General features: G+C 46.1%; 4 protein-coding genes and 1 non-coding gene across 5 annotated transcripts in view; 3 read left to right on the top strand and 2 right to left on the bottom strand.

Moving 5' to 3' along the window:
- The window catches only part of SSRP1 (structure specific recognition protein 1), a 1220984-nt gene that overhangs the window by 724403 nt on the left and 478023 nt on the right, over positions 1-18558 (top strand). The gene's annotated exons all lie outside the window — the stretch shown is intronic.
- TIMM10 (translocase of inner mitochondrial membrane 10) overlaps positions 1-18558 on the top strand; it is a 322347-nt gene that overhangs the window by 50179 nt on the left and 253610 nt on the right. The window lies entirely within an intron of this gene.
- The window catches only part of TMX2 (thioredoxin related transmembrane protein 2), an 81091-nt gene that overhangs the window by 27775 nt on the left and 34758 nt on the right, over positions 1-18558 (bottom strand). The window lies entirely within an intron of this gene.
- ZDHHC5 (zinc finger DHHC-type palmitoyltransferase 5) overlaps positions 915-18558 on the bottom strand; it is a 29345-nt gene continuing 11701 nt past the window's right edge. The window contains exons 2-11 of the mRNA XM_049779623.1: positions 16975-17096; positions 13082-13239; positions 11388-11560; positions 11122-11224; positions 9861-9952; positions 8986-9118; positions 8381-8495; positions 7852-7964; positions 3053-3912; positions 915-2200 (exon numbers count right to left, since the gene is read on the bottom strand). Of these exons, the coding sequence (XP_049635580.1) occupies positions 2035-2200; positions 3053-3912; positions 7852-7964; positions 8381-8495; positions 8986-9118; positions 9861-9952; positions 11122-11224; positions 11388-11560; positions 13082-13239; positions 16975-17096 (2035 nt within the window). The 3' untranslated portion in view covers positions 915-2034. The remainder of the gene's footprint in view (positions 2201-3052; positions 3913-7851; positions 7965-8380; positions 8496-8985; positions 9119-9860; positions 9953-11121; positions 11225-11387; positions 11561-13081; positions 13240-16974; positions 17097-18558) is intronic.
- On the top strand, positions 6658-6764 carry LOC126019718 (U6 spliceosomal RNA). The gene has a single exon (XR_007499345.1). It is a non-coding gene; the product is annotated as a U6 spliceosomal RNA (small nuclear RNA).

Below are 18558 nucleotides of genomic sequence, written 5' to 3'. Positions count from 1 at the left end.
AAAACCAAAAAATAAAAAAATTTTTTTTTTACTTTCAGCAAAACAGGAACTATCATCCATGCAATGAATTCAATCAGCCTTTAATAGGCTTTTGTACTTTGATCATTCACTCACTCATCTTTGGCTGCAACTAAAATTACTTTTTTTTGTTGTTTTTTTTTTTGGGGGGGGGGGGTCGTCACACCCAGCAGCGCTCAGGGGTTACTCCTGGCTCTACAATCAGAAATCGCCCCTCGCAGGCAAGGGGGACCATATGGGATGCTGGGATTCAAACCACCATCCTTCTGCATGAAAGGCAAACCCCTTACTTCCATGCTATCTTTCCCGCCCCCTAAAATTACTTTTGATAGACAAACATAAGTTGTAACCTAGTCAATAATTCCCTAAACTTTGAAGTGACAGGAAGTTTTATTCGTTGCAAAAGATTAAGGTTTTTTTCCTGTATTGTTTTTGGACCACACCTGGTGGTGGTTCAGGGGTTATTCTTAGCAGGCTCGGGAGACCATATGGGATGCTGGGGATTAAACCCTAGTCCATTGTGTGCAAGTGCCTTACCTGCTATACTATCATTCTGGACCAATCTTTTCCAGGATTTTCAAATTAAACCACAAAAGTGAAAACCATTTTCCTGAGCAGAATCTTCATCATGTTCCTGCCTCAAAATGGACCAGTACATGAAGCTCTGGGGTGGTTTTTTTGTTTTGCTTTTGAACCACACTCATACTCAGTGATATTTAGGAATGACACTTAGGAATTACTCCTGGCAATGTTGGGGACCAAACCTGGGCCAGCCAAGTGCAAAGCAAGCACCCTACCAGTTATACTACTGCTCCAGCCCAGCTTAAAAGTTTCTTTGTAACTTCCCATCAGACATTCACCCTACCTTAACCAGACAAAATAAACAAGTCAGGGGGGCTGGTTAGATCAGGATTTCTTTTTATTCCATCTGGTTTAAAATGGCTAATCAGAGTAAAAAATAAAAGGGCCTCTGTCTAGAGGCTGGGATCTCCCCTATTTAGAGGTTAGAACCCAGGTAGCCCCTCTACCCAGCACCATACTGAGGTGGGCTGAGGGGTAACCCCCAAGGGACAATGGGAGGGCCTAGGCCTGCCACTCCTTCTTGCTATCCCCAGTTTTTGGCATGTGATGAAAAATATTGCTTTTTGGACTCTTCATTCCTGGTCTTGGACTTAATAACTGTGAGCTGGGGGACGACTCAGAGGGGCTAGTTGAAGAAGCCCACCCTAGTCCCTCTCTCATAAGGGGCATGATGGCCCATGATTGTGGGCTAGGTCAAGCTCTTGACTTCCTGCACCAACCAGTCATGAGGCTCTGACTTCTCTTCTGGGGAAACTAAGTGCCAAAGAGCCTAAAACACGAATTCCTCTCTCCAAGTCCTTCCCTCCTGACCAAGATGACTTGCCTCTCCCCAGGTTTATCACTTAGCACCAACGAAGGGGGTGCTAGTTCCTTAGTAGATAGGCTGGGACAGGAGGGAATGGTGGGTAAAGACTTTGATGTCTTTCCTCTTTTCCTGCTGGTCTGAGGAATAGGAGGAGTTTCCCTTCCTTAAGAACATCCCTCCCTTGTTTTCCCATCCCAGGATAGATATATAATTTCTTTGATATTTATAATATATATGTATATATATATATGTACACACACACCTGGTAACGCAGAAGAGGAAAAAAATAGAATCCGTAACAATAATAAAAAAAATTATTTCTGGTTTAAAAATGATCTGGTTCCCTCCAGGGCGAGCAATTGCACAAATGTCCACTGAGTCTGGTCAGGGGATATGGGAAGGAAGGTCTTTAAAAGGTGGAAGGGGGTTCCTACCCCAGTTCCAGGGCCCCAACTCTCCGATGACTCCCCAGCCCCACTGCATTTTATAAAACGCTCCTCATCCTCTCGGAATCGGTAGTTTACAAAATGTCCGTGCAGGGGAGGGGAACCCCTTTGAGGAAAGAAAGGGGGCCGCCGGGGGCCCTTTGGTGTAGGTGCAGAGGTGAGGGGGAGGGAGGTGCCGAAGGCTCACACCGAAATCTCATAGGTGGTGCCACCCACCCCCGACACCTTCTTGACTCCTCCCCTGGTGGGGCTACTGAGCGGGGGCTGGCCTGGACCAGGAGAGGCTGAGCCTATACTCTTGGGCTGTCCATTGGATTTGCTGTAGACGGTCTTGAGCTGTACTTCATCTCTGGAGGAGAGGGTGCCATTAGTAGTTGACAAAAAAAAAAAAAAAAAAGGTGCCATTAGTAGTTGACAAAACACAAAGAAAGCTTGTTCAAATGGATGTGCCCCTTTTTTTGTTGTTTTTACTCCTGACTGACTGCAATTAGGAATCACTCCAGATTGTGTTCTTGGGGACTGGGTCTGTACAGTGGGTAGAGCAATTGCTTTGTACATGGCACACCTGCGTTCTAATCCTGGCATCCTATATGGTTTCCCAAGGCCAGCCAGGAGTGAACTCTGAGCAGAGTCAGACCCCAAAAACCAAAAAAAAGGGGATGTATTTTGGGGGCATGGAAGATGGTTTAGTGGCTTAAAGCACTTACTTGGCCAAGGACAAGGGCCCAGTTCAAACTACCCACAAGTACTGACCTTGACATATGTTCTAGTATTGGGGATCCCCAGTGACAAAGAGCCAGAAAGGTGGCTCAGTGACTTATAAAGGCAAGCTAGTGGTCACAAACTTAATCCTCCAGTGCTACGAAAAGTACCAACGTCATCCTGACTGCACCCAAGTCCAGTTTTCCTAGGTGTGTTTCCAATCCAAACATCCCCTTTTATTAACCTGCTTAAAGTGAGTCTAATTCTCTATCTTCCTTTCACCAAAATCTAAAATAATTACTTTTAGGAGGATGGACTATTAATCTTCAGTATGTTGACAGGGATGGCCCATATAAAGAGCCAGGAATTATGAAAATGAACGACCCAAAAGCACAGCATCCCTGGGTCCACTTGCATGCAAATATACAGGGTGATATGCAAGCCCTTCCTCCCCCCAACTCCGCAAACCATAATATGCAAATTTTAAAGAGAGACTTACTTGGGCGTCAATAATGGCTGCAAGGCCACTTCCTCCATCTCGGACACACCAGGTGGGGCTTTTTGGCTGCTATAAGACATAGATCGACCCAGGTATGAGACAGATGGGCCTGGTTCAGGGGACCCTAGTCCCCGGCCCCGTAAGCCATCTGGCTTGCCATAACGAGGCGCAGCTGGGCGTCCCAATGGAGTCTTGCCCAAAGGTGATCTCTTCGAATCATCTGAAGAAGAACTAGTACGATGAGCATGGCCTGAGCCTGGTGTTGACTGAATGCCTGAGTCCCCCAAGCCTGGTTCTTCCTCCCGGCCCGGGAGTGGGGGAGATTGGCGTAGCAGCTTCTCTCGTTCCTGGAGGGAGGCCACAATATGGCGCGACAGATTGTCGTACCGAACTGGTGAGGGCTCTCGGTGTGCTGGGCCCGTTGGCACCAAACGAGGGTGCCTCTCGGCTTCCCGCTGCTGGGCCAACCGGGCTGAGAGGAAGGGAGAGGTGTAGCCTAAAGGCGGGTCTGGCTCAGGCCCTGCTTGTACAGACTCGAAGTCAGGGCTGTCTGAAGGAGTGAGCAGGCTGTCATAAGAAAGACTTCCATTGCGTGTCTGGTTGGCCAAGCTCTTGTAAGAGGTGGACGTTGTGCCCTCTGAACGGATCGACTGCAACTGGCCCAATTCAAAGCCTGTGCCCTGGGCTGACTTGAGGCTGGAGGAGCGTGAGCCACTGGATAAAGGATCGAAGTGAAAACTCTTGCCAAAGGTGGGAGAACGGAAGCTTTCAGGCTCCAAGCTGGGCTCTGAGCGATAGCTGGGCTGGCGGCTGCTCTCTGCGATAGAAGTCGGCTCCTTCAAGCTGTCTCCACGACTCAACTAAGGGAGGAAGAGAAACCATTTTTAATGCTCCCCCTCTTATGAAGAGTCCAGAGCTCAGGGAATAACTAAAAAATAGTTCCATGTATGCTTATAATTCTCTTTTTTCAGGGGGCCACACCCGGCAGCACTCAGGTGTTTCTCCTGACTCTGCACTTAGAAATCAACCCTGGCAGGCTCGGGGGACCATATGGGATGCCAGAAATCAAATCCTGATTGGCTGTGTACAAGGCAAATGCCCTAACATTGTGCTATCACTCCAGCCCCCAATATGCTTAGAATTCTTAAATGCATTATATATACATTTTCTACTTTGGAGGTCGTATTCAGTTCAGGACTTACCTCATATTCTTTTTTTTTTACGCTCAGAAATTGCCCCTGGCTGGTTCAGGGGACCATATGGGATGCTGGATTTGAAACACTGTCCTTCTGCATGCAAGGCCAATGCTCCACCTCCATGCTATCTCTCCAGCCCCTTACCCCATGTTCTATACTTAGGGATCACTCCCAGGAGGATTCAGGAGAGAATATATGTGTGCTAAGATAGAACCAGGAATGCAAGTGCCCTACCCATTCTTATTATTCACTCTCCACATGCAATATATCTAGCATAAGTCTATGAGCTGAAACAAACAATATATCATTTTAAGAAACATAAATTAAGACATGGCTCAGTGCCTTGCCACTGGCACCACCTGCTGCTCCACATGCTGAGTACAATCCTGAACACATACCATTTGTAATCCCAGTATCACAAGGTAAACCAAACAAAGTGAGTGAAAAGGTACAGAAAATTTACTTTAAAAAAGAGAAAAGAGGGCCCGGAGAGATAGCACAACGGTGTTTGCCTTGCAAGCAGCCGATCCAGGACCAAAGGTGGTTGGTTCGAATCCCGGTGTCCCATATGGTCCCCTGTGCCTGCCAGGAGCTATTTCTGAGCAGACAGCCAGGAGTAATCCCTGAGCACCGCTGGGTGTGACCCCAAAAAAAAAAAAAAAAAAAAAAAAGAACATGGCCTTGAGTCTTGAGGAATATCGTTGGTCTTAAGTGGTTTTCAAGGTTGACAGGCCTAGCTGAGACAAAAGCTCAAAATCAGTGCTGTCGGGGCCTGGAGATATAGCACAGCGGCGTTTGCCTTGCAAGCAGCCGATCCAGGACCAAAGGTGGTTGGTTCGAATCCCGGTGTCCCATATGGTCCCCCGTGCCTGCCAGGAGCTATTTCTGAGCAAACAGCCAGGAGTAACCCCTGAGCACTGCCGGGTGTGACCCAAAAAAAAAATATATAAAAAAAAAATAAAAAAGAGAAAAGAGGGCCCGGAGAGATAGCACAGCGGCATTTGCCTTGCATGCAGCCGATCCAGGACCAAAGGTGGTTGGTTCGAATCCCGGTGTCCCATATGGTCCCCCGTGCCTGCCAGGAGCTATTTCTGAGTGGACAGCCAGGAGTAACCCTGAGCACCGCTGGGTGTGACCCAAAAACCAAAAAAAAAAAAAAAAAAAGAGAGAAAAGAGGGGACCGAACAGATAGCATGGAGGTAAGGCTAAGTTTGCCTTGCATGCAGAAGGTCAGTGGTTTGAATCCCAGCATCCCATATAGTCCCCTGAGTCTGCCAGGAGCGATTTCTGAGCACAGAACTAGGAGTAACCCCAAAGCGCTGACAGGTGTGACCCAAAGAAAACAAAACAAAACAAAAAAAAGAGAAAAAGGGCCGGAGAGATAGCATGGAGGTAAGGCATTTGCCTTGCATGCAGAAGGACGATGGTTTGAATCCTGGCATCCCATATGGTCCCCTGTGCCTGCCAGGGGCGATTTCTGAGCATAGATCCAGGAGTAACCCGAGTGCTTCCGGGTGTGACCCAAAAAATACAAAAAAGAGAAAAGAGGTCTGGAGCAGTAGCAGTGTCAGGGCATTTGCCTTGCACATGGCCAACCCAGGCTGGACCTGGGTTCGGTTCCTGGCATCCCATGTGGTCCCCTGAGCCTGCCAGGAGTAACCCAAGTGCTGCTGTGTGTGGTTCAAAAATTTTTATTAAAAAGGGGCCGGAGTGATAGCGCAGTGGTAGGGCGTTTGCCTTACACTCAGCTGACCTATGACGGACCACAGTTCGATCCCCTGGTGTCCCATATGGTCCCCAAGCCAGAAGTGATTTCTGAGCAAATAGCCAGGAGAACCCCTGAGCGTCACTAGGTGTGGTCCAAAAACCAAAAACCAAAAAAAAAAAAAAAAAAGAGAGAGAGAGAGAGAGAAGAGAGAAAAGTAAATTCCCTATAATTTCAGCAGAGGGCTTTGAATTCAGACCTGATTGCTCACATCAAGAAAGTAACTATGGCCGGGTAGGTGGCGCTGGAGGTAAGGTGTCTGCCTTGCAAGCGCTAGCCAAGGATCAGGACCGCGGTTCGATCCCCTGGCATCCCATATGGTCCCCCCAAGCCAGGGGCGATTTCTGAGCACATAGCCAGGAGTAACCCCTGAGCATCAAACGGGTGTGGCCCAAAAACCAAAAAAAAAAAAAACAAAAAACAAAAAAAAAGAAAGTAACTACGGGGGCCGGAAAGATAGCATGGAGGTAAGGCATTTGCCTTGCATGCAGAAGGATGGTGGTTCGAATCCCAGCATCCCATATGGTCCTCTGTGCCTGCCAGGGGCGATTTCTGAGCATAGAGCCAGGAGTAGCCCCTGAGCGCTGCCAGGTGTGACCCCCCCAAAAAAAACAAAAACAAAAACAAAACAAAAAGTAACTATCGTGCTCGCTTCAAAAGCACATATACTAAAATTGGAATGATACAGAGAAGATTAGCATGGCCCCTGCGCAAGGATGACACGCAAATTCGTGAAGCGTTCCATATTAAAAAAAAAAAAGAAGAAGCAGGGGTCGGGCGGTGGCGCTAGAGGTAAGGTGTCTGCCTTGCCTGCGCTAGCCTTGGATGGACCGTGGTTCGATCCCCCAAGCCAGGAGCGACTTCTGAGTGCATAGCCAGGAGTAACCCCTGAGCGTCACCGGGTGTGGCCCAAAAACCAAAAAAAAAAAAAAAAAAAAGGAAGAAGTAACTATCGGGCCAGAGAGATAGCACAGCGGTAGGGCATTTGCCTTAGACACAGAAGGACAGTGGTTCGAATCCCGGCATCCCATATGGTCCCTCAAGCCTGCCAGGTGCGATTTCTGAGCAGAGAGTAGAGTAACTCTTGAGCGCTGCTGGGTGACCAAAAAAAAAAAAACACAAAAAACTAAAAAACAAAAACAAACAAAAAAAAATAACTAGCAATGGGGCCGATCTAAGGAAGCAACAGTATACTTGCTTTGTAAATAACAAACCCAAGTTCAATATACCCCTAGTCCAGACGATCCCCAAGTACAAAACCAGGATTAAATCCTATGAACAGCTGGGTATGGCCTAACATTTAAAAAAAAAAAAAAAAAAAGGTGTGACTAATATAATAATATATTTTTAGTTTGTGGCTTTTTGTTGCTGTTTAAAAATCTAACAATTGGTCCGGAGAGATTGTACAGTGGATAGGTTATTTGCCTTGCACAGCCAACCCGGGCTCAAGCCCAACATTGCATATGATCCCCAAAGCCTGCCTGGAGTAATTTCTGAGTGCAGAACCACGTGCGACTCCCAAACCAAAATCAAACTAACACATAAAAACCTAACAATTAGGGGCCAGAGAGATAGCATGGAGGTAAAGATGTTTGCCTTGCATGCAGAAGGATGCTGGTTCGAAACCCGGCATCCCATATGGTCCCCTGAGCCTGCCAGGAGTGATTTCTGAGCGTAGACCAGGAATAACCTGAGCGCTGCCGGGTGTGACCCAAAGTCCAAGAAAAACAAATCTAACAAATAGTAAGAATTGCCTTTGGTTTTCTTCTCATTCCTCTGGTTTCCCTTCCCTTCTACCAATCTTCTTTACACAAGAGCCTACGTAACACAGTACATACCTTGGCGCTGGAAGAATGAGGCATGGCGGCTGATGTGCTGCTGCTACTGTAGCTTGGCCGGTATTTGTACATGGTAGGTGTAGGGGGGCTGTCCTTGCTCAAGAGGCTGCTATCTGCAGAGGAAAAGAATCACAGGCAAACTTTATAAGCTGTTCTCCTAATCTGAACAGGGTTCAAAGTACAACAGAGAATAAGACAGGGAGAGACAGAGTCCAGGAAAAGCAAAGGAATGGTTTTGCTGAAATAGAGGCTTAAGACTCAGACCAGTCCAGAAATCAATGAAGAGTGCAACAACAAATACTAGGATATCCTCTGATCTGTTAAAAATTCAGAGTCCTCCCCATTCAGCACTCCCCCCACAACATCCATTTTTCTGCAATAGCTCAAGGGCAACCCCTTTCTCCTGGCTGTCCAGAGAATGGCTCCAGACCCACCTGTCCGGTGTTCTCAATGACAAGTACTATATTCCAAGCCCCACTGTCTGCTCTACAGCTCACAAATGTGCTCCCCTTATCGCAGAGGCCCTTACCCTCCAGGCCAAGGTGTGTTCGCAACCCCGTATAACGGCTCAGGTCCGGCTTAGGAGGCGGTGGTGGTTCTGCATCTGCAGACTGGCTCTCTGTTATCTCCAAGCTTCCCTTAGACTAAATAAATGAAGAAAAAAACAAGGCATTATAAAAACTTCCAAGTATTGAACTGGTGTTAGGAGGTGTGTTAGGAGTCAATTATTTCTAAGCTGGGACTCAAAGTCTAGTACAGGATAAAGAAAAGCTTTCTACAAGAGTTTTAATTTGGTCAAGTATTTGTCCTTTTCCACTTGTAAGCTCATACGCTAATTTCTATGAACACATGGAAATACCAAAATAAGGTCAAAGTGGGGGGTGGTGTCACACCCAGCAATGCTCAGAGGTTACTCCTGGCTCTGCCATCAGGATTACTCTTGGGAGTGCTCAGGGGACCACATGAGAGACTGGGGGTCCAACCTGGATAGGCTACATGCAATGCAAATGCTCTTCCCATTGTACTACCTCTCCAGTCCCTGTATCTAAGTAATTTAACACAAAAAGTACTAAAAGAAAATATAAATGAAAAAGAAATCCTATCTTTGGTCAGGGGTGACATTCTCCAAGCTACCTTGGTTCTCCTCAGCTCTCCCTGGATGCCATTGTCCATGATCTTCACAGTTATCTGCCCATCTGACGCTTCCGGTCGAAGGAAGGGAGGTCTGATTACAATTGTCTTCTCTTTCTTTGGTCTCCCCAAATATCTGCGTGTCAAGAATAAGGACTTTTATTTGTTGTAAAATATATACCTGTGTAAAGCTCCTTCTTACAAAATCAATAAATAGGTCCTATCAAGTCTACAAAAGGTTAATAATAAATTGGTTTATGTAATTCCACAAAGAAATTGCAAAAAGACTAGACCGTTTAGGGAAATTAGCTCTAAGCTCTCTGAAGTTAATTCCCACACTAAACTTTCTTTTCTGGGGGGCCACAACCTGGTGGTGCTTGGGTTTACTCCTCGGTCTGTGCTCAGGGATCAGTTGTGGTGCCAGAGATCAAACCCAGGTTGGCCAAGTAAAGCATGTATTCTGCCTACTGTATTCTCTCTCCAGTCCTCATACTCAGCTTTCACCCTAATACCCGAGGGTCATCAGCTGAACTTACTGGGTCCAGTAAAGAATAATGTGTTCCCATTATGAAGGGAACTCTTCCTAAAGCAGTCTCCCATTAGACCTTCCCTCTACCTAAAAAAACCCATTAACAAACCTTTTTTTTTCTTTTTTAAAAATTAATGGGCCACAACCAGTGGTGCTCAGGGGTTACTCCTGGCTCTGCGCTCAGAAACCGCTCCTGGCAGGCTCGGAGGACCATATGGGATGCAGGAAATCAAACCCGGGTCTGTCCCGGGCCGGCCGCATGCAAGGCAAATGCCCTACCACTGTGCCCTCTCTCCGGCCTCTAAAACAAACCTTTGACGGAGGTGAACGTTAGGGGGAAATGGTGTACCTGGGTGCTGGGGAGCTGCAGAGTACACGACTGACATTGTTACAGCAGCCATTGGTGAAGGGGTTCACACCGCCCCGGAATTTACCCGTAACCTAGAGGGAGGAAAAAAGGACCAGTGAGATGATAGGGAACTCAGATTTCCAGACCAAAACACAAATCAAGGACATTAGAAGATAAAAATTTGGATAAAAGTGGTTAGAACATAATCTTACCATCAAGAACCTTATCCTGGTGATAATCACGGAAAATGGAGTCTTCATCAAACCTTAGGTCTAACCATAAATACCAATCCCTCATCTAAAGAGGTGACAAATGCTCACTGTATATAAAAATCCTGGGGCCCGGAGAGATAGCACAGCAGCGTTTGCCTTGCAAGCAGCCGATCCAGGACCAAAGGTGGTTGGTTCAAATCCCGGTGTCCCATATGGTCCCCCGTGCCTGCCAGGAGCTATTTCTGAGCAGACAGCCAGGAGTCACCCCTGAGTACCGCCAGGTGTGGCCCAAAATCAAAAAAACAAAACAAAACAAAACAAAAAACACAAAAATCCAATATACATATTGAATTTTATTTATATGTAAGTAAACAATCACCATCACTTTGTGTACAAACAACTTTGTTTTTCTGAGTCACACCTGGCAGTGCTTATGGTTTACTCCTAGCTCTACAATTAGCAATCACTCCTGGCAGTACACAGGTGACCATATGGGATACTCAGGAATCAAACCTGGGTCGGTTCATGCAAGACAAATGTCCTACCCACTGTACAGTTGCTCTGGCCCAGAAACTTTTATTTTAAGTGTCACTGTAAGTCTGAAGACTGGCCAGATCTGTCACTGCTTCTATATGCAAAGCCCAATACACAACAGGCATTCTGGAAGTGTTGTAACTAAAAAAAAAAAAAAAAAAGTGTCCTAATGCTTATAAGAAAAACATGGATGGGACCGGGCGGTGGCGCTGGAGGTAAGGTGCCTGCCTTGCCTGCGCTAGCCTAGGACGGACCACGGTTCGATCCCCCGGCATCCCATATGGTCCCCCAAGAAGCCAGGAGCAACTTCTGAGCGCATAGCCAGGAGTAACCCCTGAGCGTCACAGGGTGTGGCCCAAAAACCAAAAAAAAAAAAAAAAAAAAAAAAAAAAAGAAAAACATGGGTGCCTCATCAAAAAGAGCATTCAGTAAGCATCTTTCTACAGACCCCTATGTTCTATACTAATCAGAGGGTTAAGATTTATATCATAAAAAAGTTATATCATGTCTCATACCTGTTCATTGGTTGTGCGACCCCTAGCCACCAGCACCACATGAAATCCAGTGAGGCCAGCTACAGGGATGAAGAATAAGCCAGCCACACACATCACTGCCATTCTGAAACCCGAATGTCAAGGAGAACAGAGCAACAGGAATTTATCGTCCCAGTCTGTGCTGCAGTCACCTTCCCACTTCAGTCCACACTACCTTGGGACTCAACTTTCTGCATTCGCCCCCACCCCCCACCCCAGCCCCATAACCCACAGGCCTTGAAGGATACGTGACAGCTGTGCGCACCCCTGAGAGTTCCTCCATGTGGTAGAGGACATAAAGGAGGCCAAAGCCAAATACCCCCATAATATGTGCTGTCAGGGAAAGGAGGAAGAGGAAAAAATAACGGTAATTCCTGCGACCAATACAGTTGTTCACCCAAGGGCAGTGATGATCAAATTCCTAGAAGCAAAAGAAAGAAAGAGTTAAACTGGGAACTGAAAGGAAGTAAAGTCACATTCATGGAGTAACAGTATTTGAAACCATGGTACCTAAAGTGTGGGAGGGAACATTATAGGAAGGGTGGGAGGGAGAAAGAGAAGAAAAATGTCTGCCATGGGGGTAGGCTAGGAGTGGAGATGGGGGTGGGGGTAGGGGTAACAGGAGGGTAACTGTTGGGAAATTGGTGGCAGGAAATGAACACTGGTGAAGGGACGGTGCTGGAACATGGGAATTCTATGACCCAAATTCAACCATCAACTTTGGGCAGGGGCACACCCGGCTGTGCTCAGGAGTTACTCCTGGCTCTGTTCTCAGGGGTCATTCCTAATAGTGCTCCGGGGACCATATGAGATGCCAGGGATCAAATCTGAGTCAGCTGCATGCAAGGCAAGTCCCTCCCTGCTGTGTTATCACTAGCCCCTTAACAACTATTTTTGTTTTGTATTTTTTTGGGGGGTTTTCGGGCCACACCCATTTGATGTTCAGGGATTACTCCTGGCTAAGCGCTCAGAAATTGCCCCTGGCTTGGGGAAACCATATGGGACGCTGGGGGATCGAACCGTGGTCCTTCCTTGGCTAGCACTTGCAAGGCAGATACCTTACCTCTGGCGCCACTTCAACAACTTTTTTTTTTCCTAACAACTTTTCTTATCTCCACATCTCACACTGACATAATTAAAAAAAAAAAAAAAAAGAGGCAGGGCCGGAGCGATAGCACAGTGGTAAGATGTTTGCCTTGCAAGCGGCTTACCCAGGACGAATCCATATAGTCCCTTGAGCAACGCCAGTAGTGATTCCTGAGTGCAAAACCAGTCAGCAATCCATATGGTACCCTGAGCCAGGGGCAATTTCTGAGATTAGAGCCAGAGCATCACCGGGTGTGGCCCAAAAACCAAAAAGAAAAGAAAAGAGAAAGAGGCATCTTTGGACCACAGTATTAGACTTTTTCCATCAAAAAGAGGAGCAAATGGACGGGAGTGATGGCGCTAGAGGTAAGGCGTCTGCCTTGCAAGTGCTAGCCTAGGACGGACAGCAGTTTGATCCCCCAGTGTCCCATATGGTCCCCCAAGCCAGGAGCGATTTCTGAGCACATAGGCGGGAGTAAGCCCTGAGCGTTACCGTGTGGCCCAAAAACCAAAAAAAAAAAAAAAAAAAAAAGGTGAGTCAAGAAAACACAAACATAAACATGAACTCACACACATACCACCACTGCCACCAGAAAAAGTAAGCCAAGGGATGGAGGCTAAAACTAGGAATCTTGGTGTAAAGAAAGCCTGTGCCAACTTTGGGGTCTCTCTTATAAGAGAGTACTTCTACTCTACCACACAGGTAGACATATTTTATAGACCTAGAACATAACCCCAAGTAGCTAGCTGGGATTACATTTCAACCAAGGCCAAAAATTCACAGGACTCAAGTTTGTCTGAATAGAAGAAGATCACTTAGATTAAATCAAGACATAAGCCACTTGAAGGTTCTTACCTCAACACAATTGTCACAGACACTGCAGTGGGAACACCGAGGAGGGCGGTAGAAGCGACAGGTGGCACACCATTTCATGCGCACCTGAATGCCCTTGATCTCCACCGTTTTGTAAAGTGGAGCTCGGAAGTCATCTTCCTTATCTTCATCCTCCTCAGCTTGAGAGAAAAAAAAAACAAGGAATCAATTACAGAATGACGGGAGGAAGGAAGGGGCCTGATACCACAGCACAATGGGTATAGGGTGTTTGCCTTTCACGCAGCCAACCCAGGTTCTTTGATCCCCAGCATCCCATATAGTCCCTTGAGCAACGCCAGTAGTGACTCCTGAGTGCAAAACCAGAAGCAACCCGAGTGCTTCTGGGTGTGGCCCAATAAACAAAAATAAAAAACAAATAAAAAAAAGAAATGATTATGGAACTAAAAAGATAATAGTACAGTGGGTAAAGTACTTGGCTTGCACGTGCTTAACCCAGGTTCTATCTCCAGCATGTCGTAAGATCCCCTGAGCACTGCCAGGGGAAATTCCTGAATGAACACACAAACATACGAACATACGAACACACACACACACACACACCAGGGGAAATTCCTGAATGAACACACAAACATATGAACACACACACACACACAATTGTTCTATCGCCACACACACACACACACACACACACAAATTGTTCTATCGCTTTACCTGAGTGTCCTTTCAACTGTCATCTAAGAGAATGACTGGAGAACTGAGAAGATAACTCAGAGGGCTGGAGTGCTTGCAGGAACCACAGATTAACTCCCTCCTCACTCTGCATTGTCCTTTGAACACCACTGGGAGTAGCTCCTGAGCACTGTGCCAGTAATAGCCTCGAAACATTGCCCAGTATGGTCCAAAAAACAAAACCCACTGGCTGCAATTTTTTTCTCTTTTTGTTTTATGCTGTGCCAGGAAATGAACCCAGGGCCTCACACACATAAGGCAAGTGCTCTTTAGCACAGCCATATCCCCAACCCAAGGCAATCTAGCTGCTGCTGAAGTCAGCCACCAGATACTCGATAGCGTTTCCTCAATTACTATTTGTCTACTTTCTCCTACTACTTTCTCATAACCTTTCTTGCTCAATCCTGCATCAACAGCACTCCTTTGCTCACTATAAATATGTCAAAAAAATTCTAGTCAGGTCCTATCTTGGTTCTTTCATAATATCAGACTAATGTTGAGATTAATGTAATTAGGTTTTTTTGTTTGTTTGTTTGTTTTTTGGTTTGTTTTGGGCCACACCTGATGGTGCTTAAGGGACACTCTCCTGGCTCTGTGCTCAGAAATCGCTACAGGCAGGCTGGGGGACCATATGGGATGCTGGGAAATCAAACCCAGGTAGGCTGTGTGCAAAGCAAATACCCTATTGCTGTGCTATGCTATGGCTCTGACCCTAATTAATGTAATCTTTGTTTTTATTTTTGGTGTTTGGGCCACACTTACTGACACTCAGGGGTTACTCCTGGCTATGTGCTCAGAAATCGCTCCTGGCTTGGGGGATCATATGGGACGCCTAGGATCAAACCAAGATCTATTCTGGATCAGCCACGTGAATGGCAAATGTCCTACGACTGTGCTATCACTCTGGCCCAATCCATATAATCTTTTTTTTTTTGGTTTTTGGCCCACATCCGGCGGTGCTCAGGGGTTACTCCTGGCTGTCTGCTCAGAAATAGCTCCTGGCAGGCACGGGGGACCATATGGGACACCAGGATTTGAGCCAAACACCTTTGGTCCTGGATCGGCTGGCTGCTTGCAAGGCAAACGCTGCTGTGCTATCTCTCCAGGCCCCAATCAATGTAATCTTAATATTTAATGCATTATTTTAAAATACCACAGATGAAGACTCTGAAGTCAAGATCTCAGAGTCTGCCCAAAAAGTAAATTACTTGACCTGGATGACTAAATTAGAAACGTTGGAACTAACTCAGACCCTCTCACTTTCCCCCAACAAGCAATTGTTACTCTTGATTACATGTCAAATAAATTCATAAAGCTAGCCATAAAAAGAAAAAAATTTTTCCCTCGGTTTTTGGGCCACATCTGATGGCACTCAGGGGTTACTCCTGGCTCTGAGCTCAGAAATCGCTACTGGCAGGTACAGGGGACCATATGGGATACTAGGAATCAAACTCGGGTTCAACCTGGGCATGCAAGGCAAATGCCCCATGTAGTGCTGCTATCTGTCTGATCCCAAAAAGAAGTTCTTATGGGGCCGGTGAGGTGGCGCTAGAGGTAAGGTGTCTGCCTTGCAAGCGCTAGCCAAGGAGGCGTCCCATATGGTCCCCCTAAGCCCTGAGCAGCAAATGGGTGTGGCCCGAAAAAAAAAAGAAGTTCTTATTTGGTTTGCATCACTGCAATAAACTCACAAAATATCTGAACTTCCTAGAACAATCTTGATTGTTTTAAAAGTTATACCCAAGTGTGCTCAAGGCTTACTCCTGGCCTGTGCACAGTGGACCAAATTATGGTGCTATGAACCAAACCAGCATCAACTACATGCAACACAAGCTCCTTAACCAGAGTATTAACTGTCCAACCCAAGAATTATTTTTTGGTTTTGTTTTGGGCCACAACCAGTGGTGTCAGGGATTGGCCACATGCAAGACAAGTGCCTTCCCCACTGTACAGTGTCTCTGGCTTTTAAAGAATTATTCTTTTTTTTTTTTTTTTTTTTTTTTTTTTTTTGGTTTTTGGGCCACACCCTGCGGTGCTCAGGGGTTACTCCTGGCTATCTACTCAGAAATAGCTCCTGGCAGGCAAGGGGGACCATATGGGACACCGGGATTCGAACCAACCACCTTAGGTCCTGGATCAGCTGCTTGCAAGCAGGGCAAATGCCGCTGTGCTATCTCTCCGGGCCCCTAAAGAATTATTCTTATCAAAAAAAGAAATTTGAGGGAACAGAGAGAATACAGCAGGGAAGGCACCAAACACATGTAGTCCCAAAACAAAACCAAAGAAAACTGACCCCATTATTCCTCTAATTAAAGAGTCCTCTCGGCCCGGAGAGATAGCACAGTGGCGTTTGCCTTGTAAGCAGCCAATCCAGGACCAAAGGTAGCTGGTTCGAATCCCGGTGTCCCATATGGTCCCCAGTGCCTGCCAGGAGCTATTTCTGAGCAGACAGCAAGGAGTAACCCCTGAGCAATGCTGGGTGTGGCCCAAAAACCAAAAAAAAAAAGAGTCCTCTCTTACCATGGGAGGAATACAGTCTATTTAATTCAGCATATGAAGAGTCTATCACAGTTTGGCTGAGTTTACCTTTAGTCCCTTCTGGTCTGAAATATATTCTATCTCCCACCCTACATAAGTCTTTTCATGGCTTCAAGCTTCCAAATATGCAGCATTCTCTGTCTTAAATGCCTTTTTCTTCCATCTACTTTACCTATCCCACCATTACCAATTTATCTGCACAAATATTCTACACTGTCATAGAACTTGACTCACACCTTCATTAGTGTGCATTCACTAATGTAATAATTTATCTTACATATTAACAATTCATACATTTCTGAGAAATAAATAACTAAAAATCAAAGTGTATCACACTAATTTTGTCCCTAAGTTTTGACATATATATTCCTGAAGACCCTAATATGCTTTTCATTATAGAAGTATTCCAAGGGGCTGGAAAGGTGGCTCAGGCTAGAATATATGCCTTTCATATACAAGAGCCTGCATCCCCTGTACCACTGAATTTCTTTAAATTAGCCCCAAACTTCAGAACTCCTAACATGTAGGACAAATTATGTATGTCTAAAAACCACTTTGATTCGCAATGTTGGAAATAATCAAACTCTATACCCATCCTCAATTACTGTTTCTTACAGGCACTAAGAAGCTTCCAAGAGGAAAAATCTTACCTCGAGGGAAAATCCCTGGGTCCATGAAGGTGGCCATGCTGAAGTTGGCCAACACAAAGAGAAAAACAATCGCATTGTAGATGGGCACTGCAGGTGACACATTGAGGCTTAGTCCTGGACAGCTGTACAGATAAATAAAAACAATGAGAAGCTGCCCTTTACCGTTTCTTTGAATATCAATCATATAAAATCTGTAGTCATACCCAGACCTACATAAAAACTGTGTGTGGTACAACTTTACTGTCGAGTTATTTTATTTTATTTTATTTTGGGGGGGAGCCACACCTGGTAGTACTCAGGGGTTACTCCTGGCTTTGTGCTCAGAAGCCGCTCCTAGCAGGATCAGGGGACTATCTGGGATGCCAAGGATCGATTTATCTGGGTCTATCCTGGGTCGACCACATGCAAGGTAAAGGCCCTATCACTGAGTTCTCGCTCCTGCCCCATCAAGTTTTTTTTCTTTTCTTTTCTTTTCTTTTCTTTTCTTTTTTTTTTTTTTTTTTGGTTTTTGGGCCACACCCGGTGACGCTCAGGGGTTACTCCTGGCTATGTGCTCAGAAGTTGCTCCTGGCTTGGGGGACCATATGGGACACCGGGGATCGAACCACGGTCCATCCAAGGTAGCGCAGGCAAGGCAGGCACCTTACCTTTAGCGCCACCGCCCGGCCCCTTCTTTTCTTTTCTTTTCTTTTCTTTTTTTTGTTTTTTGTTTTTTGAGCCATATCCAGTGACGTTCAGGAGTTACTCCTGGCTATGCGCTCAGAAATCTCTCCTGGCTTGGAGAACCATCTGGGACGCTGGGAGATCGAACACCAGTCCGCCCTAGGTTAGCATGTGCAAGGCAAATGCCTTACCGCTTGCACCATCACTCTGGCCCCACCATCAAGTTTTGTTTTTTGTTTTTTTTTGAGGTTTTTGGGTCACACCTGGCAGTGTTCAGGGGTTTTTCCTGGCTCCGTGCTCAGAAATCACTCCTGGCAGGCAAGGGGGACCATATGGGATGCTGGGATTCGAACCGATGACCTTCTGCATGAAAGGTAAATTCCTTACCTCCATGCTATCTCTCCAGTCCTTTTTTTTTTTTTTTTTGGTTTTTGGGCCACACCTGGGAATGCTCAGGGGTTACTCCTGGCTATGTGCTCAGAAGTTGCTCCTGGCTTGGGGGACCATATGGGACACAGGGGGATCGAACCGCGGTCCGTCCAAGGTTAGCGCAGGCAAGGCAGGCACCTTACCTTTAGCGCCACCGCCCGGCCCCTATCTCTCCAGTCCTATCAAGTTATTTTTTAACTTTTCTTATAATGGGGTTCTAGTTTCATGGAAATAATGAGATCAAGGTACAGTACTGAGATTCTCTCCTGTAATAACCCTTTAGAGTAAGGTCTGTGCTCCTTCTCTGTGGCTCTTTCCACTTGCTTTTAACATCTGTCATCCTCTTCTCTTAACCAGGCACAAGAGCTAGGGACTGAGTATGTTAACATTTCTTTCTCTGAGAGGCCTAAGATTTCTAGATCCCAGTCATGCCCCAATGACCTAAGCACTAGCCCAAAAAATGGGATACTGACTGTCTCTTTTGCTCTGACT

Source organism: Suncus etruscus, chromosome 9 (assembly GCF_024139225.1).
Source record: "Suncus etruscus isolate mSunEtr1 chromosome 9, mSunEtr1.pri.cur, whole genome shotgun sequence".
Classification (NCBI taxonomy): Eukaryota; Metazoa; Chordata; class Mammalia; order Eulipotyphla; family Soricidae; genus Suncus; species Suncus etruscus.
Note: the sequence above shows the minus strand (reverse complement) of the source record. Positions and strands in the feature narration are given on the sequence as shown.